The 22324-nt window shown below is 42.0% G+C and overlaps 1 protein-coding gene across 4 annotated transcripts in view; it reads left to right on the plus strand.

Moving 5' to 3' along the window:
- Positions 1-1013: 1013 nt before the first annotated feature.
- Positions 1014-22324, plus strand: part of RFFL (ring finger and FYVE like domain containing E3 ubiquitin protein ligase) — a 33853-nt gene continuing 12542 nt past the window's right edge. The window contains exons 1-3 of one of the 4 annotated variants that reach the window (XM_030027651.2): positions 1014-1032; positions 5648-5726; positions 21784-21974. In XM_030027651.2, coding sequence (XP_029883511.1) covers positions 21789-21974 — 186 coding nt within the window. In that variant the 5' untranslated portion in view covers positions 1014-1032; positions 5648-5726; positions 21784-21788. Of the gene's footprint in view, positions 1033-1901; positions 2036-5647; positions 5727-21004; positions 21023-21783; positions 21975-22324 lie in introns of those variants that run through there. The other 3 variants (XM_030027648.2, XM_030027652.2, XM_041126624.1) reach the window with 3 other exon arrangements.

Here is a 22324-nt window from a genome sequence, read left to right on the forward strand (position 1 = left end):
GCACATCTCTGAGCTGTGCTTCCTGCGAAACCACCGAGCCCTCAGTGCTCCCAGGGCTGTGATTTACGGGGTGGGTCTCACCTCTTCCATCATGGCCACCCAGCCACTGCAGTCCCGTGCACGTGGCTGCGGAAAGGCTGTCCTCCCAGCAGGTCCTGCCCAAGGAAGGGAATGTGCCAAAGCAACGTGAGCTGTACCATTGAATGGTTTTCCGTAAAAATAAATATATTTTCAAGTTGTGTATTTATTTGCACTTCTGGGCTTTCCAAGCTTGGGAGGGGAGGTTTGGCCTCAGGGATTGCAGCCTGGCTGGCTGGGGCGAGGAGGAACATGGTTGTCCTGTCCACTGGAGACTTGTGCTGATGTGGCTGGTCCTTACAAGCAGAAAGTTTAGCTTGTTATGTGTCTTGAAGCTGTGAAGAAGGAGCTGGTACCCCCAAGTTTCAACCAAAACTGTGTGCTACTATTTTCTCTCTCTACCTGAGGTTCTGTAGGGGAAGCAAAGCTCTCAAGGTGAGTGTGGAGCAGGGGAAGAGCCAAACAGAAACCTCTTTGGTTATGTTTGAACCAAGGGGGCTTTCTCGCTGCCTCCTTCCCCTAACTAGCAGGAGGATGAGAAAGGGAACAGCCCGCTTTGAACCCTGCATCTGCCTCGGCGTGAGACCAGCCACGCGCCCAGCGTGCATCTTTGCCATGGCCCCCAGGAAATGACAGAAGAAACTCTGCTTTTGCACTTAGTCACCGGGCAACAGTCATGGGACCGTGATTCAACAGGGACGGTGCCGGTCGGTCGGGAAGAGACCGGGGAAAGGCAACGACGTGTGGGCTGTGCTTCTCCAAATCTACCTATCCCAGGCTTTCAGGCATAGCGGTGACTTGGGAGGATTTTCTCTCCTTGGCAATCAGCTAATTGCAGCTGGGGGAGTTTTATGCCCTCTTGGGAAAGAGCTGGATAGGTTGGGGAGGACAGCGTGGTACGGGGCACGGCTGAGCTTCGGTGGCAGCTCCTCGGCTCCCGGGTTCGCTGCTGAGGTAGGCAGCGTGCGTGCGAGGTGATGGCGATGTCCTGAATTTCTGGCTGTGTTGCTGCAGGGAAGGCATTGCTGTGGGTGCTGGTTATTGCTTGGTGTGGGGACAGCAGAACGGTTCAGGCTATGGAAATCTATTACCTGATCTGGAAAAACTTGACTTCTTTCTCAAGCTGATTTGCCCTAAATTTGCATAGTAAAATTAGGCTGAAAAGAGTTTCTGACCTAAATATCCTAATTCAGCCTTTCTCCTCCATGCTCATACAGGCACTTCTGCAACCCTGTAAGACAGAGCCTGGCTGTGCCAGCGCGCACAGGGACGTCCCCTCTCCCTGCTCCTTCCCGTTGCCTAAATCAGCTGGAAAACTGCTGGAAAGGGCTGGAGCGGGGTGATAAAACCCATCCCAGGGCAGACAGGGCACCCCTCGCCCCAAGCAGTGGGGATGCCTTTTGGCACTGAGGACTCATTTGCCCTTGATATGTATAAAATACATATATAACTGTGTGTTCATATGTATTGTGGGCATATATGTATATATGGGGGGGATGTACACGTCTGTGTATACATGGCTGTGTGTATATATCTATATATGGGTGTACCTGTATATGTATGCTTCCCGTGCAATGCAGCTAAGCCCCCGTGCAGACAGCAGAAACTTCTCGGGAGCACACGGGACCCCCCGGGCCCCCCTCCACCCCCCACCCGCCGGGAGCGGGTCTCGAACCCGCGTTCCTCGGCTCCGCCGCGCTCCGCGGGCGTCGCTGCTCTCTCGGCCTCCTGAGGGCGCTAGTGAAGCCGCCGCGCCGCCAGGGGCGGGCCGCCCGGTGCGGTCTAGCTCGCTGCTCTATGACCGCCGCTCTGGCCGGTCTCTCTGTGGCTGGCCGCCGCCGCGGTGGGCAGTTGCCATAGCGCCGCCGCCGCCGCGCCCCGCGGAGGGCTCCGGCCTGACCCGCCGCCCGGCCCGGCCCCGCCGCCCTCTCCGGGTCGGGGCTGCCGAAGGAGGCAGGTGAGGGGGTTGGGGTGCTGCTAGTGTTTGGGGGGGCTGCCAAGGCTTGGGGGGGTGCGGCGGGGGCTGCCCGGTTTGGGGGGGGGGGGAGGGTGAGGCCTTCGCGGGGGGGGGGTGAGGCCTTCGGGGGGCGGGTAGGGCAGCGGGGGTGCTGACAGAGTAGGGAGGGTGGGTGCATGTGGTAATGGGAGGTGGTTAAATGTGGGGGCCGTGAGGCAGCGGAGTGGCCGCTGAGGGTGAGCAACGGGCTGTGGGTCTTGTCAAGCGTGGGGGGACATGGGGCAGGAGGGAGCTGCCAGGGCTTGGGGGGCACGGGGCAGGGAGAATGGGGCTGCTCGCACACCGGGGGTGGCAGGGGGACAGGGAGAGGCTGGGAGGGGGCTGCGAGTGCCTGGATTTTAGTTTTGGGGAGATGGGGTGAAGGGGCTCCCTCACAGGGAGCGCTTTCCCTAACAAGGGCGGGTGGGACTCAGGTACAGCCTCTTTTCTCTTGTTTAGAAAGTGGCATTCAGAAACTCTTTCCTTTTCTGAGTTATGCTCCCAAAGGCACTCTGAGGTTTAGTAGGTTATTCTGCTCGAAATGCTATAAGAACTGAGGAACAATGGATAAGTGCCAGCCTTCAGTACAGCTCTTTGCTTAAAGTCTTGCTTCTTTGCATTTTACCACGTTTAAGGTACTAATTTGTTTGGTATTGTAGCAGTGTATCTGGGGTGGGTGATGCTTCCTTGGTGGTAAGGACCCAAGTTACTTTCTTAATGAGGAACTCTGCCCCACTTCTGCTCAAAATCAGGGGTGTGTGGCAAGGGTGAAAGCTGTCCAAGTCCTTCCTTTGCCACAGAAGGCAAAAGGAGTTCAGAAAATAAAAGTACTCGAGTGTTCTTCAGAACAGTTTGTTCCTGTGAGCTGGTCAAGGTGTTTCCTGTGGAGAAAGTGTTGACGTATTGTCAAATTGGTTTCTTACCAGTATTGCAGTGTGAGATTGCAGGTTAATAAATGTAAACTCTCCGCAGTGAGAACATGCACGCAGTCCAGTCTGAGCCTTTACAGATCAGGGACTTGGCAAAATAGCTAAGGATGAATGCGCTCAATGTTATGACCATATGATAAATAAGCTGTTTCACTTGATAGTTTCACATGTTTTCAAACACTGCAATGATGGCTAGGCTTACTTAGATACTGTAGAGGTAAGTATAATATTAAAGCATAGACAGGAATGTTTTAGTTTTATGGTTCTTTGATTAAGATACGTTCAGGGTAATGTTTAATTTGCTGAGACATAAAAAGGTTTTGGTTATGTGTTTTGTTTGAGCTCACTTCCTCCCCTCCGACACAAAACGTATCTTCTGTGGGTAGCACAGGAGGTCTTGGAAGTTGGTTTTGGAGAACTGTTTCACAGCAGTGTAGGAACTTGTAGCAGTTTTCTGTTCTTTCTAACCTGATTATGGAATTGGTAAAGAACTTAGTGGATTTACAAAATGCTTTTTTAGTTCTCCATTTCATTAGGATGGGAAGTGGCAGGTGCATTTATAAGGTGGCATTTTTTGTGTGTTTACATTGTAGTGGGTTGTATTTCAAAACTTTGAAGCTCGTATTTTAAGATAAATGATAATTAAGGCATATACATGATTACATGAAACAAACAAAAAGAGTATTAACCCTTTGTCATTTCCACTGTTACCTTGTTTTTCCAGAGCCGAGAAGTGGAACAGGAAGCTGTGGCCTTTAAATGTTGTTTCTTATGAATTCCAGATCTTTGCATTTAACTACTGCCAGCTGTCAAATACTGTTATCTCCTTAATATGTTTTGTGTTCACAGTGATGGGGAGGGGGCTCTTGTATTCATTCTTTGTAAACATTATTGCTTTTGGTTGAACAATTGGGACTAATGAAACAAAACAATTTGGCTATTGTCATGTTTTCTGTTATGGGCAATTCTCTCTGCTTGTGTGAATCCTGGTGCAGAGTTACCTGTCTGCAGCACTGTGTTTGCATATCACTCAGCTGGTAGCAACTGAACTTTTAATTAAAAGCTGATTGCCTTGACATTGGTGTTCATAGGTTAATGCTTAATTGCTCAAGTTTTTGCTGAATTGGATTAGTTTTAAAGACATCATTTATGTATTGTGTTTAATTGTAGGGTAGAAAAAGTAGGCTGACTTTCAGTCAGGGTTAGTCTTTCTCATTGGCAGGTACATGTGATTGGGCTCTTAGGACTCAACTTAAAATGAGAGCTGAATGCAATACTCTGCAATGAGAGTACAAAGGAATAATATATATGAATTATATTTGGGGGTTGACGGTCACTAGTTGAGTTTATGACCCAAATCTATCTTCTTTTCTCCAGGCCTTCAGTTTTCTCTTTATTGTGGTTGACTTCAGTATGGTTTTGTGTTGTTTGTTGTTTTTAATTGTGTAGTTTTCACTTGTTGTATGCAACTTTGTACCAAGGTTTGTTGTTTATAACAACTTGGAGAGATTGTAAACTCTTCAATCAGGCTAGACCGTGATTTGAGTGGAATTGCCAGTGCTATATATAGAAGGGTTATTAAAACTTGTGCTTTAGACTTTGAACCAGCTTTTGCATGGTGGAAGGGTGGAAGCAGATTTTCACGTAGTCATCTGCTGCGGTGTTGTATCTGTGTGCCTGCCTCTGACTCACCTACACCTGTGTTGGAGGCAGGCTATAGAGCTAGACAGGCTGTGTGTCTGACCTAGTACTGCAGCTTTGTGTCCTCACATCTAGCCAGGTAAAATGCTGTCCTCATCTGCTGTGTGTTGGTTTCACTGTCAAACATGTGGGAAAAATTGTGTTTAATTAGGTTTAGGCTACCTTCCCGTCCCTTATAGGAACGGTGCATTTTCATATGTACATAGGATATCTCAGAGCGTCTCTTCTCTAAAGCCTTTGACTAGTCATGAGGGATACAGAGCCTGATCCAAAGATCAGAAATTAGAAAGTACGTTGAACCAAGTACTTGGTGCTTAATAAAAGCACTTTGCAGGCAGAAGGATAATGTGAGATGCAGATAATCGTGTGCATGTGTCCCTTTTTTGGACACAACTGCGTGTGAACTGCTGCTGACCAGGGAAAGAGGACCTACTGCTACGCTGTAGTAAAAACTGAGGGAACTCAGTTCTTCTCTATAGTCTGAACTCTGACTACAAGCATAGCATGGCTTTCAATTACCTGAATATTGCTAGCAGTCTGGTGTGGGTTAAATCCTTGAGTATTGATCTAATTTCTCAGAGAAGTGTTACAGTCAATATCATGGTAAGGTCTGCGCTGCTGCGATGACGCTGCTCTTTATCTGCCTGTGCTTTGTGCTCTGTGCTTAAATGTATTCATGTGGTGCAAATGTTTCTCCAGCCCTCCCCTGATTGCCTGCTTCCATTGCGAAACCCCAGCCAGTCTCCTGCTCCCCGAAGTAATTCCAGTCATTAGTCTTGATAGTACCTATCTGTGTCTCCCCATATCAAGCTTGTTTTCCTCCACTTCCCAGTGACTGTCATTACAAGAAGCCAGAAATTAGTACTTTGAACTTCCACCAACTGGCATTCAGGGAGCATGGAACACTTTGCAGGGATGAGTAAGTGTAATCTCTGTTTCACAGGTGGGGAGAATCGCATCACTGCTGAATTGATGTCAGAAACAGAACTTGTCTGCATGCCAAGTCTTCTAACCACCTGATGGTATGTCCCTCCAAAGTCAATTATTCAGTCTTCAAAGAGCATTGCAAGGTTGAAAAATTACAATTTTCTTTAAGAAACAGAGTATGACTGTCAGATCAAGAATTCAAATTTTGTATTAGTTTCTCCCTTCTTCTCAGCCAGTTTCCTCAGGACTGAGAGATGGCTTATTCCAACCTCTGAAAGCCCTTTTTTAATTTATGTTCCCATAAGGGACTTTCTTTAAAAAGAATTGTTATTTTCTGAGACACTGTTTATTCTTCTCAGTGTCTGTAAAATCGACAAATTCTTCATGTTAATTGCTCTTGAGGTTTTCCCTTTACTCCAAAATATTAATTAGGCTTCTTTCTCTAATGCCCTCTGGCTTCTCTGCCAAATAGTCTTGGAGTAGGAATTTCCACATTGTATTTCAGTGTAGACTAAAATATTAATTTAACATCAGCTTTTTTTTATGCTGCCACCTTTTTATTTATATTCAGAAGGTTGTGGGATATGCTTATAAGAATATATTTAAGCAGCATATGCTTTGAATCTTTTCGTTTAGCCTCTAGACTGATGTTAAGGGAGATTTTAAACAGGCAAATTTAAAATAGTCTCCTTTGGGAGTAGCTTGTTGCATAGTAACTTCTACTGCAGAAGGACAGTTCCTTTGGGCATTATATATTCTATATATACACATGGATAATTTCAAATTGCAGTGTCACAAGCAGCATCATTGAATCAATGCCACTTACTATGTGCATGAGCTTATATTGGTTTGGCTTGCTCCCCGAATGAGTCAGAAACCATAATATTGCATCCCGTGGAAGTCCAGACTGAAACTGATATGACGCCACTTTTTGTTGATGTCAAAATACCTTGCTCAGAAAGCAATTGCTACTGGCATCAGTGAATGACTTCCACGTTTCATTCACCCAGCTACTTTGTTAGAATCGCTCAGATGAATAAGTTCTCCAATGTTGTGTTTGAGGACATGCTCTGTGAGGTTGCGTCATGCATTGATAAGTTTTCTTCCATGAACATGTTGGTGCTTCTTAGGACTTTGCCTGAGCCACAGTTATTTGGAAAACTGCTGAGCAGTGGCGTTCCCGGGAAGGGAGGGTCAGTGAACAGCAAGTTAATACTCTGCTGTATTATGGTGTTAGAATAGCTGGGCTGGAACCGCAACTGGTACTGCGGCTCTGTTGCAGTGAGGAGTCCCTTCTCTATAGGATTGCCTTTGAATTTGTTTTATACATATCTTAAAATGGAGCTTTTATTCATCTGGTGGAATAGGTTTCCTTATAGATACTTGGATTTAATAACCTGGAGGACAAACAGACCCATGGTTTCCTCAACAGGTTTTAAAAATGACAAATTAATCGTTAAAAGAAGGGAAATGTTTCTCTGTTTAGATTAACAAAATAACTTACTGAATCCTTGAACCTCTTCCTATATGTGCCCTGTATTCTGGGCTAGCAGCAGAGACGGATAAAATGTCAAGCTTGATAGATTGTTGGAGCTGGTTTTTGGTAGTTAAACAATAATGAAACTGTTACATGCTTGCAGGGAAACACTGCTCTCTGTGTGCAGACTTTGTCCTGGAGAAAGTTTCAATTGTTCCAAAGAAGGGCGATTTCAAAAATGCAGCTTCTGTGGCTAGTTGCACAGCTGTCTAAATTACTGACTGTCTTGAGGCCATTACACAAGCATTACAAAATAGTTTGGAAACAGTTTATTTTTCAGATTCCAAATAAAGTGTAGATTTCAAAGTCCCTTTTGACTGTATAATCAAAAAAGTAGAAATTGAAGCTGCTGTTTATATAGAGACTCTCAGAGCTCAGAATGCAGGTTTCTTCCAGTCAGAGGCTGATACTTGCATAATTCATACCTTATGTTTCTCGGATTGAAGGGCTTATCAGTTGTTGCACGGGATCATGTATTTCCTTGTTTGTTTAGTCAAATCTAGTCATTGTGCATCTTTTTGTGCAAAGGGCTCTCAGGTAGAAGGAGTAAGATCTTGTCTCTTATGCAGAAGAGAAGCAAGAGGGAGTTGATGCAGGTATTTAATAAAAATAAAGCTCCAAACCTCAGCCTTCTTTTTGACAAACTTCTTGTTCTTTCTATTCCTGTTGCTATTTATACTTCTTGCTACTTGCTTCTCTGACTTGAAGACAGATCACAGACTGTTTTTTGCAATGGAAATAACTAGATCAAGAAAGTCACTCTGAGTGAAGTAAGAAATTCCTGAAAAGAATTGAAATACATTGTTTAGCTTGCTGCTGGAGCTTCAGAAGTGAATTGCAATCCCTACAAAATGTGCATAGAGAATGCAGTTGGAATTCAAAGCACCAGTAAATGACTACTTGTATATAGCAAAATAATGCACTTAAAAACAAAGTACTCGCAGCATTTCTTTTTATCTGCCGATGTCTGCCTTCAGAGACATCTTCAATCTGCAAATAGCTTTATCTAATAGTTGAGTGGTGCTGATACCATCTCTGAACTCTTCTGTGGGTGAAAACCTATTTAAAGATTTTCAAAATGTGTGTATTTTAGAGATAACATATAGCACGTTTAATACAGTTTTACCATTTTAGTTTGCTCACCTTTTGCTGCATTAAATGCCATTTGTATCACATTTTCAAACAATGTGTTCAACTGCATATAATGAAGCCTTTTCATAGAAGAGAATGCAGGCCAAACCCAAGCCTAATTCATGAAAGGCTTTACTTTGTCTAAGTGAAGTAAGATGATCGTTCTTGGAATGAGTCCTGTCTCTTCGTCAGTGTTTTGCAAGTGGTGTTCTGCTCAAAACCTAAGTAACTTGGTAAGATATTATTATGGAGGCCTAAGCTTGTTTTTTTACTTCTGGATGTGACTCTTAATAATACAAACTAAGGCTTTTATTGCTCTGCCTGGAATAACAGATGCAAGCTTGAAATTAAATCTGTAATAAGTGGTAGTATTTCCTAAAAATTCCCCTAATAGAAACAAATGTGAAGAAAAGGATATAAACTATTACTGTCTACTGTATACTTGCCCGATCAGCTTTAATCCTTGATGATGGAGGAAACAGTCTAAAAATATTTATGGAACCTTCTGAACTTTTAAATGAAAAGGAATTTTTACAACATTGACAAAAGATTTGAAATCTAAAATCCTAGATGTTTTTCTAAACAGCAATTTGATAGTGTGCTGCCTCCTTCACACGTTATTCTTGTCTCAAGTACCAAGAATGTCTGTCTGTTTTTTGTTTGTTTGTTTGTTTTTTTGACAAGGCCAGATTTGTCAGTGACGCTTTTTTTTTTTTTAGTTAAAATGCCTCATTAAGTAAAAACAAACTTTTTGAGCAATATTTTATTCTGCATGTTACCATAATTTGCACTGTGAACTCGGTAAAGAATTAAACAAACCAACCCCAACAAAAAAAGACCAAAAAACTAACTGTACTTGCATTGTCTTTTGCACTTGTGTGAAACAAAGTTGAACTCAAAATCATCTTGTCTGGTCCTTTTTTTTTTTTTTTTTTTTTTTTTTTTAATATATGTGTGTTTTTCTAATGTGAAATTGTTAGGATGCTCTGCAGAAGTGCAAGGAGGTTGTTCGCTATAACTGTTTCTTCCCAGAAGTGCCTTACTTCTGTGAGCTGTGATAGTTCTCTGAAAGTATTTAATTCCATTGTGAATGCAGTACTGCTTTAAAGAAATGAAATATTAACTTGATTCCATTCCCTGATGAGGTATTATCTGTATTTTACTTATGGAAAACTGAGGCACAGAGAATTGAAGTGGGCTAGATGCACAGAGTGTCTGTAACAGAGCTAGAAACTGAAACCAAAAATCTTCAGCCCCAATTGTCCCATATTATTTATCCCATTATTAATCTGAAAATAATTACCCGATGGGATTTGTTGAACTTCAGGTCTTTTTTTTTTTTTTTTTTTTTTTTTTTTTAAATAGGAATAACTGGTATGTGATTTTGTGTGTGTGATCAAAAATGGGGCAGTTTCTGCTGAACTATTGAGCTGAAAACAGTAGATCTCAAAATGGAAGAAAGTTCATGTTGATATTATCAGGTTAGTGGTGGAAAAGATTGTGTTGCAGGGAGCTTCTTAGCAGCAAAGTGATGTCTGCTTGTGCTGAAATGCCAGATAAATTCTTATTTGTTTGGGATCTAAGAACAGAAGTGAAGATGTTTTGAGGTTTTATTTAAAAAGTGTTTGTTGTTAAAGGGCTGTGTGAAAGTACAAGACAGCATAGTATCTGTTCCCAGCTTCCATGATGGTTGATATGTTTATTTTCTTAATGCCCCAACACCAGGATTTAATCTAATACAAAAATCTTGTCTGTCATTTTACAAAGCAAACAAACCCAGAATGGAAAGAAGTGCTCCTCCCAGTTACAGAGAAGCAAAATGAAACGTGATGATGCCTGTGTACTGCAAAGGTTGAGATAAAAACCCCAACAAACCCAAGGCAAATTAAACAAAATAAAATAGATTTATTGGTTTATAAAACCCAATGATTTCTGGAGCACTGACTCATGATGTCTGAATGCTTGGGCTTGCCAAAAGCCATGAACTGAAATGTGACCCTAAGTCTGCTTGTCGGCTTGGGCCATATATGGGAAGTTTCCTCTTCATGACAAAGATAGGGAATCCAGAAGATGCAGGTCCTTAAAGGCTGTTTGAAGCTTTCATTACCTAGTATTCTCTCAGTCTTGTTAAAAAAATATATTTTATACAGGTTGGATCCAACAATGATTCCATGTTCAGCAGTTCTGACTTTCTGTTTTGAACAACATAAATTGCAGCAGTTTTAGGTGAGCTGTGCCTTTGAATGATGCCCTGTTCTGCCTCTGTTAGCAGTTCACACAGGTGCTTAAAGTGCTTGACAAAGAATTTTAATGTTCTGCCATGATATATGCTCCTGTGTGAGCTCTTGCAGAATCTCCTAGGGATGCTACCCTTCAACTCAGTAACCAAAAATACAGGATAAGATGGCTATTGGGTTTGTTCGTGTTTCAGTTTGAATAAAGCCCAGATTACAGTTTGCATTGTTTTGGGTTTACTAGTCCTTAATGTTCTGCAGAGATTGAGGCTGGAAGAAGAGATGCATGGCAGTTGAACAAGGGCAGTGGTAAAGTAAACCAATTTAGAATTTTTCAGCTCTAGAAACAAACACTGTGGATGGTTGGAAATCAACTTTTTCACAACATCTGTCCCACGAATGTTATAAGTAGTTCATGCTAGTCCTACTGACAGACACTGGATGGTAAGGCTTGAACTTTCCCTCAGTTTTCAAGCTCTTATCCAGGGCTGCACGTAAGCAATTTTGAATTTCAAACGATTCAGTGCTAAATGGAGATTGGCACAAAAATAATAGGTAATATTTATGGAAATGGTTTAAGAGTGCAATTTCACCTTTACTAACTTACTTCAAGTGAGAGTGGGGTATTTTTCCTTATCCACAGATGAGGTCACTAAGCCATAAATAAACTGACTTTTTTATTCCGATATCTTTTGTTGTCTCAGTAACAAAACTAGTATTCAGTTTTTTTGCTTTTCAGTACTGTATTCAATATCCTGGATCTTTCTTTAACTGCTGACAAACTCATAAGTATTTCTGCAGTCTGGGAGAACAGAGCTTTCTACACAGTTTCAGATGTGACGTATGTGCCGGTCTTTGTACACATCTACCAAAGGAGATAATATGCAGTTGCATTTTATTCTATTTCAGCACCTAGTTTGGATTTGAATTCGGATTAATTTGGAATAGGCATAGCTATGGAATGAGTCTGCAGTGTTTGTACTTGTTATGATGTGCCTCAATTATATACATTCAGATCTCTTTCAGTCTAGCCAAATAAAAATAATCTTTTTTTAGGCTACAGTTAAATAGGTTAGAGGGTGCCTACCAGTCTGCACAGATCTTTGTTGCATGCAGTTTTACTGCATGTGCACTTTTCCACGTGTATGAATTCCATGGGGTTTAGGTCGATTTTCTACTAACAGCTCCCAAAATAAGGGGGGGGGGGGGGGGGGGGGGAGTAGGCTTTGTGTGTGAAGAATTTTGAGGCTATCTTTTGATTTCGGGGGAGGCGGGGAGAGAAAAAAAAAAAAAAAGAGTTTAGAAGTTTACTGTTTAAAAATGAACCCGAAGCTTGGCATGAAAAGTAATTTACGGGATTTCCAACTGGTATAGCTTATCAGCAAACACGCTTAATTCTGGGTGTCTGAGAGAGTGATAGCACGGAGTCTTCAGAGCGTTAGTGCCAACTGCAATCCCAATTTTAGACAAACTTATTGTAATTCTGGCTGATACTGTACCACCTCCAACCCAAGCTCAGCTGTTGGATGAATAACACTGCAATACTTAAGATTGTACTTACAACTGTCTCTATTTTGGGAGCAGCTGCTTTAGAGTCCTTCATCTCTCTGAATCCTTGTACACCAGGTGGGCTAGGGAGTTTCTGTGCACATCGCTGCAATTTGTGGTGAGATGCCTCCTGTTTTCTGTGTTCCTGCCCTGCCTCTGTAGATCGGGGGTAAGGGTTCTTCTAAGTTTGTGGAGCTGTGTCTGGGATAATGCCTCTCTTTCTCCTCTGTTCAACTGCCCCCATATGCTTGTGCTTCATTCCAAAGATGAACTGTTGATGAATATGTAATTTATCCAGTTGGAGAGAAACCTTCTGTCACAATGAAACAAGATGTGCAGCTGTCATCACAGGCCTTTTGGGCCAAGGATTTTGACGGAAATAACTTGATCTCTTTTTATCTGAAGTGGGAACTCTAGTGATATGATGAAAATACAAGTTGACATCCTTTCTCCTCCCTTTTTTTCTCCAGCTCCCTGCATTGTGCCCATTTAGGAAAAGAGTATCATTAAAGCCATCCAACAGTGGTTACCTTCTTCCATGGTGAAACCTGAGGCGATTCAAAGCTGTTCCCCTGATGTCCCTGGTTAAATTGTGGAACTGCTCCTGCCTGTTTGTAATATCTGAATGCTGAAGTCATTTAGTTCATAGCAGTCTTCAGCACAGCAGAATCTTAGTTTGCGCAACCTTCTCTTTCTGGGCAATGTAAAATTTGCAAAGAGAGTGAGGTATTTGTAGCATTATGTTGTGCCTTTAGACACCATTTCTGGCTTTCAGGTGGGCACAAATCCAGCTAACCTCCTCCAGCTATTGCCATGTGGCTGTCATGGAAGAGTGGTCTAGGTGGGTTTTGAGATGAAGTCTGGAGAGTAGGGAATGACGACCTCCTTTAAATAGAGCTGGTTAAGGAAGCTACAGAGTTATTTAAATTTTCAGGTTTTCATTTAGCAATTTATTGCTCCATATTGCAATTACAATTTTAGCAGCTACCCACTGCTTGAAAAAACCAGCTAGCTGAAACTAAATCCAAGGAAGACTTGTGATGATGTGAAGGAACAGAGAAGAAAATTCAGAGCGCAAGCCAGCATTGACCTTTTTCCTCGTAATGAAAAGGACTGATTGAAATGGTATGTGATAGTCTAGGATTCCTGGACTGCTCATTGCTAAAGTTTTGACAGAGAGCTTCCACTTTCAGTGCCACTTTTGTCTGTGGGACAAAGGATAGAGACACACGTATACCCACGCAGCGATGCTAGGAGGGTGGGAGTGGTAACAAAGTGGACTACTCTGGAATCTTGCTTCTCCAGAGTTTTCTTTCTTCTCTTTCTGACTTGGTTCATGCTATATATTACAGCTGACTTAATTTTGTCATGCTGATGAATACCATACTAGTGTGAAAAGTGCACTGTATTTTTTAATTCTTTTTCAGCATAGCAGGAGGGTGGAAGGGAGATAGTCTATCTGAGGTCACAGCACATTACTTGGGAAGAGGTAGGGACTAAGGAATTAAGATAGACTGGTTGAGAAATAATTTTCTAAAACTAGTCACATGATTTCATTAATCATGTTGTTTTGTTTTGTGTTAACTTGCTGGAAGAATGTCACTGACTTGCAAAAGAAAAAGGCTGCTGTTGAATTTCCCTCTTGGCAGATGTCTAGAGACCTAATTACAGTTAATAGCAAGAAGAACTTTTTATCTAAATATTTTTCAATATATAAAGTGCAATTTTGGGTCAAAATAAACAGTTTATATTGAAATAATACACGCCCCAGGTAACCAATTCCTTTTAAAACAAAACAGGATTTCCAAGCTTCTCATGTTAAAATTGGGAAAAATTGTTTGGTTTTACTTGTGCTACAGAGGAGAGAGAGAAAGTGGGTGAGTGTTGAGTGTGCAATTCAGGTGCAAGGCTGAGAGTCAAGTGAGAGGGTTTCTGTTTCTGCCTTTGGAATTAGCTTCCCGTGCAATGCTCTATAAATCACACAGCTTTCTAAAAGCATTTTCTCGATCTTAAAATGAAAATTGCAGCGCTCTAGTTTCAAAGAGGTGCTTGAAGCTTAGATCCCTTATGCTTGTAGCAGTATTGGTGGGATTTGCTGATGGGCAAAGGCGCTTTCATTGAAGATCTATCTGTAAATCTAACAAACAGAACATCAGCAAGTGTTGCTGAGAGTAAGCTTGCAAATCAAATTATCAGCATGCTCTGTTACAAGTAAACACTGATAAAACTGCAAAATGTTCTTAGAATACCTACTGTATTTTTTTCATGTATTTGAAAACTCTAATTCTTAATTTTCCTCTCATTTAAACAAATTTTCTAAGGGCTTACCTTGCAAATTATTTACGCCAATGTAAACCAGGTTATAGCAGTATAAAAGGATCTTTGTCTGCATGATGGTTTCCTCTGTACCATGTAACTAGGAAGTTACTTTTGGTACTTCTCTTGGAATCAGCAATAATTTAAGGCAATAGCATTTCAGTGAAGTTGTGTGTGGCTGTCTCTGTGCTGAACTACTGCAGCCCCATTTCAGCTTTTTCCTGCACTGCTTTGCACCCTGCCCCAATGGGCTGCGCTGTTTACTTTCTGCTCTGTGGTAAAAGGATGTCACTTCCTTGATTAAAATGCTGGTGTGCAGCCAAATTCTCTTCCTTGGGGCTCGTGCTCTCTGTGAAGCAGTGCACCTAGTAAGCATGCACACTGTTGAATCCAGTTGTGTGCTGCGCTCCGGCTCCTGGCTGGTCGTGTTGGGATGTGCTGCATCTCCTGCCTTCTAAGACGCCTGGCGCTCGCACGTAGAGGCCTTTGAAGGCATCTCCGAGGTGGAGGAGCACAGATGCGGCTGTGTCATGCTGTAGTAAAGAGGGTCTGAAGATGGTTACCAGGAGGCACAGGCTGAACTACCAGCCATGTACTGTCCATATCTGACAGGGAAGATCTAGACAGCGTATGGGCATGGGGTGCCAGTATCAGCCTGTTCTGTCCATTGAAAGCAGCCAGTGGACGTGAGTATGCAGACGCTGTTCCAGTACAACCGCTAGCCTTGATGTGCCCGGCAGCATAGGCACTCTTAGATACACAGAAGCCTGACCAAGATGCCACAGAAACTAACCTGGACACCCAGTTCTGACTATGCTCGGTGCAGATTGACCTGAATACTCTGTCCTCTGCCTTCATAGCTGGGCAGTTTCTTGCCTGAAAAATTTTAGATTGACATCAAAGTTGCTGATCAGACTGGTGAGCAATCATGTATTTGTCTTTGTAAAGATTATTGGTATTGCATACTTAGATGATTAAGATGTGAAATGTCTCTAGACGTTTTGAAAGCACAGAACAAAATGGAAAAATGTCTCCTCCCTCCATACCAAAATTTCAGTCTCTTCCCTCTGAACACTCAGGTTTCTAGCTGTGATACAGTGCTGATACTTATTTACGTATTTTTTCAAGATGTGCGTGCTGTCACCTTGGGCACACGTGAACTAGTACCTTTACTCATAAACACATTTTTTTTTCTATCCCTAGGTAAAAATATTATGTGCTCAATCCAATTGTTGTATCTGGCAAATTAGATTTACATGCTTTGTGATAGATAGCCAGGGCTGGTCCCCAGTCTTCATTTTCTCATGCTTTGTACAGGTTAAGACACCACCTTTGCAAATATCATGCTCAGACTGGCAACCTGCCTCCTTCCCTTGTGCCTCCTGTGAATGGCTAATTTGCTGACTTTTCCACCTGTCCCAACATATGGTTGCTCCCATTTATCATAATTCAGGTCTGTGTGCCTGTGACACAGGCTGATAAAAATAATACTTCATGCATGTCATTTGAGTAGATTATTTGATAGCTCTGTTACCAAGTAAATACTGATTTTTGACCAAGCAAGCTGTGAATTCAGTTTATAAGTGGTAGGTTGTTAGTGAAACTAATTTTAGCAAGGCATTTCTTATCAGTGTGGGTTTACTGAAAAAAAAGTAAATTGTAACAATGAGCAACTGTACAATGCTATTAATGAGGAACCAAGATGGTTAACTCATTAAATACTTAAATCATTGCAAAACAGCATTCATGAAAGTGGGATGTGATGAATTTTGCAGGGGATACAGCATGGAATAATAATGCAAAAGTAGTAATTTTAAATGTACTTCAGCAAAACATCAGTATTTTAAAGCCGCAGTGCCCTGTTCTGGCTTTCTGAATAGATTATGGTGATCTTCAGGCTACTAGAAATGGCAGAAACTACTGCTTCTGTGAATAGCATTAATCCCTGTCTTGGTGTGTTGCCTTGAAAGTTGTGTCTTACCAATGAATGTGGTTTTGCTGTTGTGGAGGCCACACAATGGATAACAGGTTGGATATGCATTGTTGTATAGCACCTGTACTTGAAGCACAGAGACCTTACTGGATTCCGCAGTTTGGCAGTTCCCTGGTACATAGCAAAAAGTGAGAAGACTGAGACGCTCTGCATTAATCTCATGGAAACTGCTGAAAAACAGGAGAGGACAGTTTGGGATCTTGGGGGGGGGTGGGTCTGAAAGGTAGTAAGGAGGTAGTCAAGGAGGATGGCCTTTTGATAAATGAGATGGAAAGACGAGCTTGATGGTTCAGGGAGCTAATAGAAAAGCAGCTCATTGTGGTGAGCAGTCTTCCTCTAAGTTAGGAGGTGCGAGGGCAGCTGATAGAGCTAATGAGCAAACATTATTGTAGGAAAGCATGCCCTAGCAAAGCTGCTATTTGTCTTGCATCTCCCTCCGTTTTTGGCACCCTTCTCCATTTGCAGTAGCCTCAAGGGTCATCAGCCCTGGTGTTCCAGTGGCTAAAGGCCTCTCAGGAGGAGGAGGAGGAGTACTTGTTGCTGTGGCTTCTCCTCGTGTGGGAGCAAAATCAGCTGCCCGTGGGAGCTCAGTTCCTTTTGATCCCTTAACCCAAGTGTCTTGTTGGTGCTACTGCATTCCAGCCCCCAAATTCCTGAGCAGTCATGAGAAGGAGAAGCCAGACAGTCATTGAGAGCTTTATTATACACAGCCGAAAGCTCAATGATTCTGAGAGCTGTTCCTTTCGCTTGTTCTAGTCCCTTATTGTTTGCACTCTTAGGAAAATAAAGGGAAATTTTATATTCAAACATAAACCACAGTTTTCCTATACAGCCAAAGCCTACCCTTTGACAGAAATCCACAAAGCGTGTGTAATAAATCCTGTATGTAGACAGCAATCTCTGATACTCCAGCCAGCAAGGTTATGGCATTAATATTGCATATATAGTGAGAACCTGAGTTCAGATTTTTTTTTTTTTTTAATGAAGGTAGAAAGTATAAAAATCCAGGCTTGCATTATGAATACTATCTTCAACAGTGTATGGGAGGAAAACTTTGACGTCACTGGTATTTCCTCCGGAATTAAATCATGCTTGCAAATTTATACAAAACTCATGGTGATGTATAGGACATGGTAATGAACAGGTGGTGAAATGAATTTCACTCTTCTGTTTAAAATCAGTGAAGAGAATCACGGCATTCACAGCTTCATATGAAAAAAAAAAAAAAAAGGCAGTCCAGCAGAGCATGATAGAGTGCTAGCACTGCTTTGCCCACAGAGCATGGCAAGCAACTCCCTGCCTTGTCCAATATTTATTGGATTTCTTCTGGCTTTTCCTTATATAGACTCAAGAAAGAAGATAAAACAATCCCCCTTCCCAAAAACAAGCCCAGCGTAATGATTGCCATGTGGGTGGATGTGTTTGCAGGTCCAGGATAGACTGTTTGATCTTGCATCTCCACCCTTGGTGAAGCTCCTTCTCCCTTTGCTCTTGCAGATATTCCCAAGCACAACATGCAGTTACAATTTAGGGCAGGTACTTTTTGGCTGCAGGGAGTCATCTGTTGAGTGCTGGCCATAGAGCTTTCAGTTTCTGAAAAACACGCTCAGCTGTGTAGTTAAAACACTTATTTTCTGCGGCTCCCATTGGCCAGTATAAGTATCATGTCCAAGAATGATGAAGACTGCCAGTATCAGTAATGCCTGTAACGTTAGTCATGCCAGTAAGTCAACATCTTTTATTCAAGAAGTTGCTTGAGAATTCCTGAAATCTATGGTGTCGTTAATTTTACCAAACCTACATGTTCATATTAGTCAATTTACTGTAAGTATTTACCAAGCCCTGGAGCACAACAAAGAAGTAGCTCTTTCCACTGGTAAATTTTTTTGACTGGGCATTTATTTGTCACTTCAGCATAATTGTGGAGCTCCTTGCATATAGAACAGCCATTCATCTGCAAAGGATTGACAGGCTTTACACAGGGCGGTGCTTTCTAGTTATGATGCTCAAACTCTGCCACATCTGTAACAACAACCCATCCGTCAAAGCGTTGCTTACAGAAATTATCACTTTCTGGATGGTGCTGACCACATACCTCTGAATGGGTAACAAAATAAATGAGGGAATAATTAGGCTGTAGCAAACATTGTAGAGATACCTAGGAAATTGCCATCCCGAAATTTCACTGTGAAATTCTGCTGGCCACTACCACTCCTCTCCCACTGGCCGTGCTTATTCCCTCAGGTCTGTTGTACAGAACAAGGAAAAATCCCTCTTGAAGCAGCTGCCCAATCTTACCTGCGTTTCTTGTTGTTGTCTTAGTGCGGCTGTAGGCAGATAAGGAGACATTTTAGCATCTTAAGCCTCAGTCATATCTGCTTGGTAGTATAGCTGCCAGTTAGCAAAGCTTTGCCTAACTGGTGGCAGCATTTTAAGTTCCCATGTAGCATCCACTGCATGTTCCAGGTATCAACAGTGTAATTCGTGTTTTTCAGCCATTATGGTCTGCTGGGAATTTGGAAATGGTGGTAGATATCTACAGAATCAGTTGGGGTGATGTTGACTGAGATGCAGAGCATGATGGCCACTGTCTGGACAGAGGTGGAAACGTTTGTGAGTTCCTTTTCTTGCCCTTGGAGCAGTCCAAGATGCAGAGGAGCAGGTTGCGGCATCGCCCAGGTGCTGTCCCCGACCTGTCCGCTGTGTTGAGAGACGATGGCTGCTGGCTGGCAGGTATCTCTCGGTGTGCCTGGAGGAGAATCCCGCTTTGTGTAACAGCTGACAGTGGCACAAAAGAAGCGTGGGATGCGTGCTCACAGTGCAAAGTACGTGCTCAGCAGGAACCCACCAGCCTCCTGAAATGCTGATAGTGAAGTGAGAGCTGTCCGTTTCTGTGTGGCTATCAACCATCAGCACAAAGTGGTTTTCAGCAAAGCATCTTTGTCAATGTAAATGCTGCACGTAGACAAGCCCTAACTTAAACTTACACCTATGCGTATAGGTCCTTAAGTAATTAAAACCTGACATACACTGGTACAAGCTGAAGTAGTGTGCCTGTGTTGTAGGAATGGCTGTCGTGTTTCCATGTGCTCCTTTCTCTTAAAGATGGGAGATATCTTTGGAAAAATGTTACAGATCAGAGGATGGTCCTGGTTATTAGTTGTTTATGGACGTTTCCCTTCCATGCTTTTGTAGTTGAGCAGGATTAAGGTTCTTCTAAAGCAACATCTGAGCCTTTTGTCAATCTTTTCATTTCTGGCAATTACACAAAACTACAACTCCAGCTGAATGCTGAGTTCTGTCTTATTTTATCCTGGTTTGTGCACTCCCTTGTGTTTTTCTTCCCAATGTTTGACATGTTGCAATGTTCCAGAGTGAATTAGTGGGCTGTCTTTTTTTAGGAAAACAAAGTTTTGGGGGCAGGCAGTAGCATTTGTGTATTCTGTTATCGTGGGTGGCCTTCAGTTTGCAGGGGTCCTTGAAACAGGAAGGGAACTTAACTATGGGTGCAGTTTTCCACTGATGTGGAGGTTGTGAATACTTGTTTGACTGTGCAGCTTTTGTGTTGTTTGGATTTGCAATTCCTAGGAACAAATTAAGCCTCCAAACAGCATCGTTTAAAATAGAAATTCAGTATTTTTGCAGTAGAAAGGATGTGTTAACTTCTGAGGGTGACTGATAGCTTGAAAATTAATGTGCAGAAAGAAAAAGAGTAATTGTTTCTTTTATGTATGATATCTAGTGTGTTTTGATTGCAGTGCAGAGCTAATACAAATGGATGATATGTTATTTTTCTTCATGGAATGGTTCTCTCCATGTATTTATTAAGATCTAGTTGCCAGTCTAAGTGCAATTTACACTACAGCTTTGTGCACATCAGTTAAACTAAGAATTGTTTATCACGTCATGAATCTGTAGATTTTCACTTAAACATTAAAATCTGCTGAGCCTGCAGGGTAGAGTCCATTGGTAAGCTCACCATTGTGGATTTTGAAAGGCATATGTCCACTGCAGTGACAGCAGTAACTTTGACGAGCCAAATTCAGCTAGATTTTGAAAGGATTAAAGATGCCACTAAAGCTACAGATGCTGGAACACCACCAAACTGCAAAAGCTTCCCAATTCCAGTACATCAACCCAAAAGACTTAACACAGCTTAAAAAAAAAAAAATCAACAGAACACTATGTTGGTATATTATACCAAATAACCTCTAGGACTCATACCAGCTCCCTTCCCTTGGGTATCTGGAGTTTTACAGTGGCAATACTTACTGAGGCAAAAGAAATTAATTGGCTGTGTAGCTGAGAGATGTTTTCTTTCCAGAAGTTTATAAAATTGAGCAGTTGCTGAACACTATCAGTGATGGACCTGATTTTTAAGACATAAAAGAAACACAGTCCAGGAACTACTGTGTGAATGCAGAAATGCAGAGGAGGCAATTTGTATTCTGTTTACCAGTAAGTGATGACACATGGTGTATGCTCTAGAAACTGAATGCCCAGATGAATTCAGATTTCTTTGTAAACTTCCAAAAGCAAGTTTATAGCAGTGTGTTTCTGGAATACTTCTGCATGGGTGGTCTTAGAAGACTCCAAAACTGTGCATTTTGCACTGGACTGTAAGGATTTTAGGTAAGTGTGTGTATATCCATCTATCTATGTCATTATTTGACTTGCAAAAAAAAAAAAAAAAACAAAAACGGCAATTATGTGTCTCAGATGCAATTGTTTTTTTCCAAGTTACCAGAAGCTAATATTTGATTTTTCTTAAGTTACTGACATTTACTTGCTGTGTGATGATTTAGCCTTGTAATGCTGCAAATTCAGTTGAGAACTGGCATATGTTAAATCAGTGGCTCCACTCTCCTTGTCTTTTGTCTTTTTAGATCTGTAGCTGAAAATCTGTAGAGGGATTTAGAATAAAATTGAAGAATAGCCATCTATGATCTTGCTGCTGATTTTATTTAAATAACGTATGAGACATAATTTGAGTTTCTGTTTTCTTTTCCCAGTGCACAAAACCCAAAGTCAGTATATTATGGTTTACATGGAATAGAGACAGCCTGTTACAGCAGACTTGATCACAAAGTCTTATTCAGCCAACAGGAACATAAAATTTATCTTATCTTTTCTGTAATCTCTTAACTCTAAGAAATTCCAGTAATAACTATCCTGAAGTTTATTTGTGCTTTCTCACCAAAGGCATACCGTGCTGGACTGGGTGTGTGGTTTTTGCATGTGCTTGTAAGTTAGAGGAAAGATCAAAACTTACAAACACACTGTCAAAAATGAATTGCTGGTGGAAAATTTAAATGTGCATTTTATGCTTTGTTCTCACTTTAGCTAACATTGTTTCCCATGTTACTACTAATGTGTATCTTTTCCACTTTCAGTTACTATGTGGGCAAGCTGTTGTAATTGGTTTTGTCTGGATGGCTCACCCGAAGAGATGCAGCCGCAGCCGCAGCAGGGAGCCAGAGCCCAAGCCTATTCCAACCCCGGGTACAGCTCCTACCCGTCTCCCACTGCTTCTGAACAGAGCTGCAAAGCCTGTGGGGTGCACTTCGACAACTCCTCTAGGAAGGTGAGTCGCAAACGTCTTCTCTGGCACCGCTGCCTTAGGGGAGCGTTCAGTTCGACTGCAGTATGCCATCTGACTTTCATTTAGGTACAAAAAGCCAATGTGAAGAGAAACGGGTTCACGTTAGAGGCCTCTGATTTTAGGACATACCATATGGCAAAAGACAGCTTGCCTTTGCTTCTGTGTCTTTAGTCATTCTTTTGCAATTAGCGGACGTAGTTAAAGATGACTGGAAATGTGGTAGTTAACCTTCAGTACACTTGGCTTTCCCAGGCGCTGAAAGAAGAAAACCAAACTGCTTATAATCATTTAAAGGAGCATTAACTTGAACATGAGTTTTTAAATTTGTTATT

This window comes from Aquila chrysaetos, chromosome 10 (genome assembly GCF_900496995.4).
Source record: "Aquila chrysaetos chrysaetos chromosome 10, bAquChr1.4, whole genome shotgun sequence".
Taxonomy (NCBI): domain Eukaryota; kingdom Metazoa; phylum Chordata; class Aves; order Accipitriformes; family Accipitridae; genus Aquila; species Aquila chrysaetos.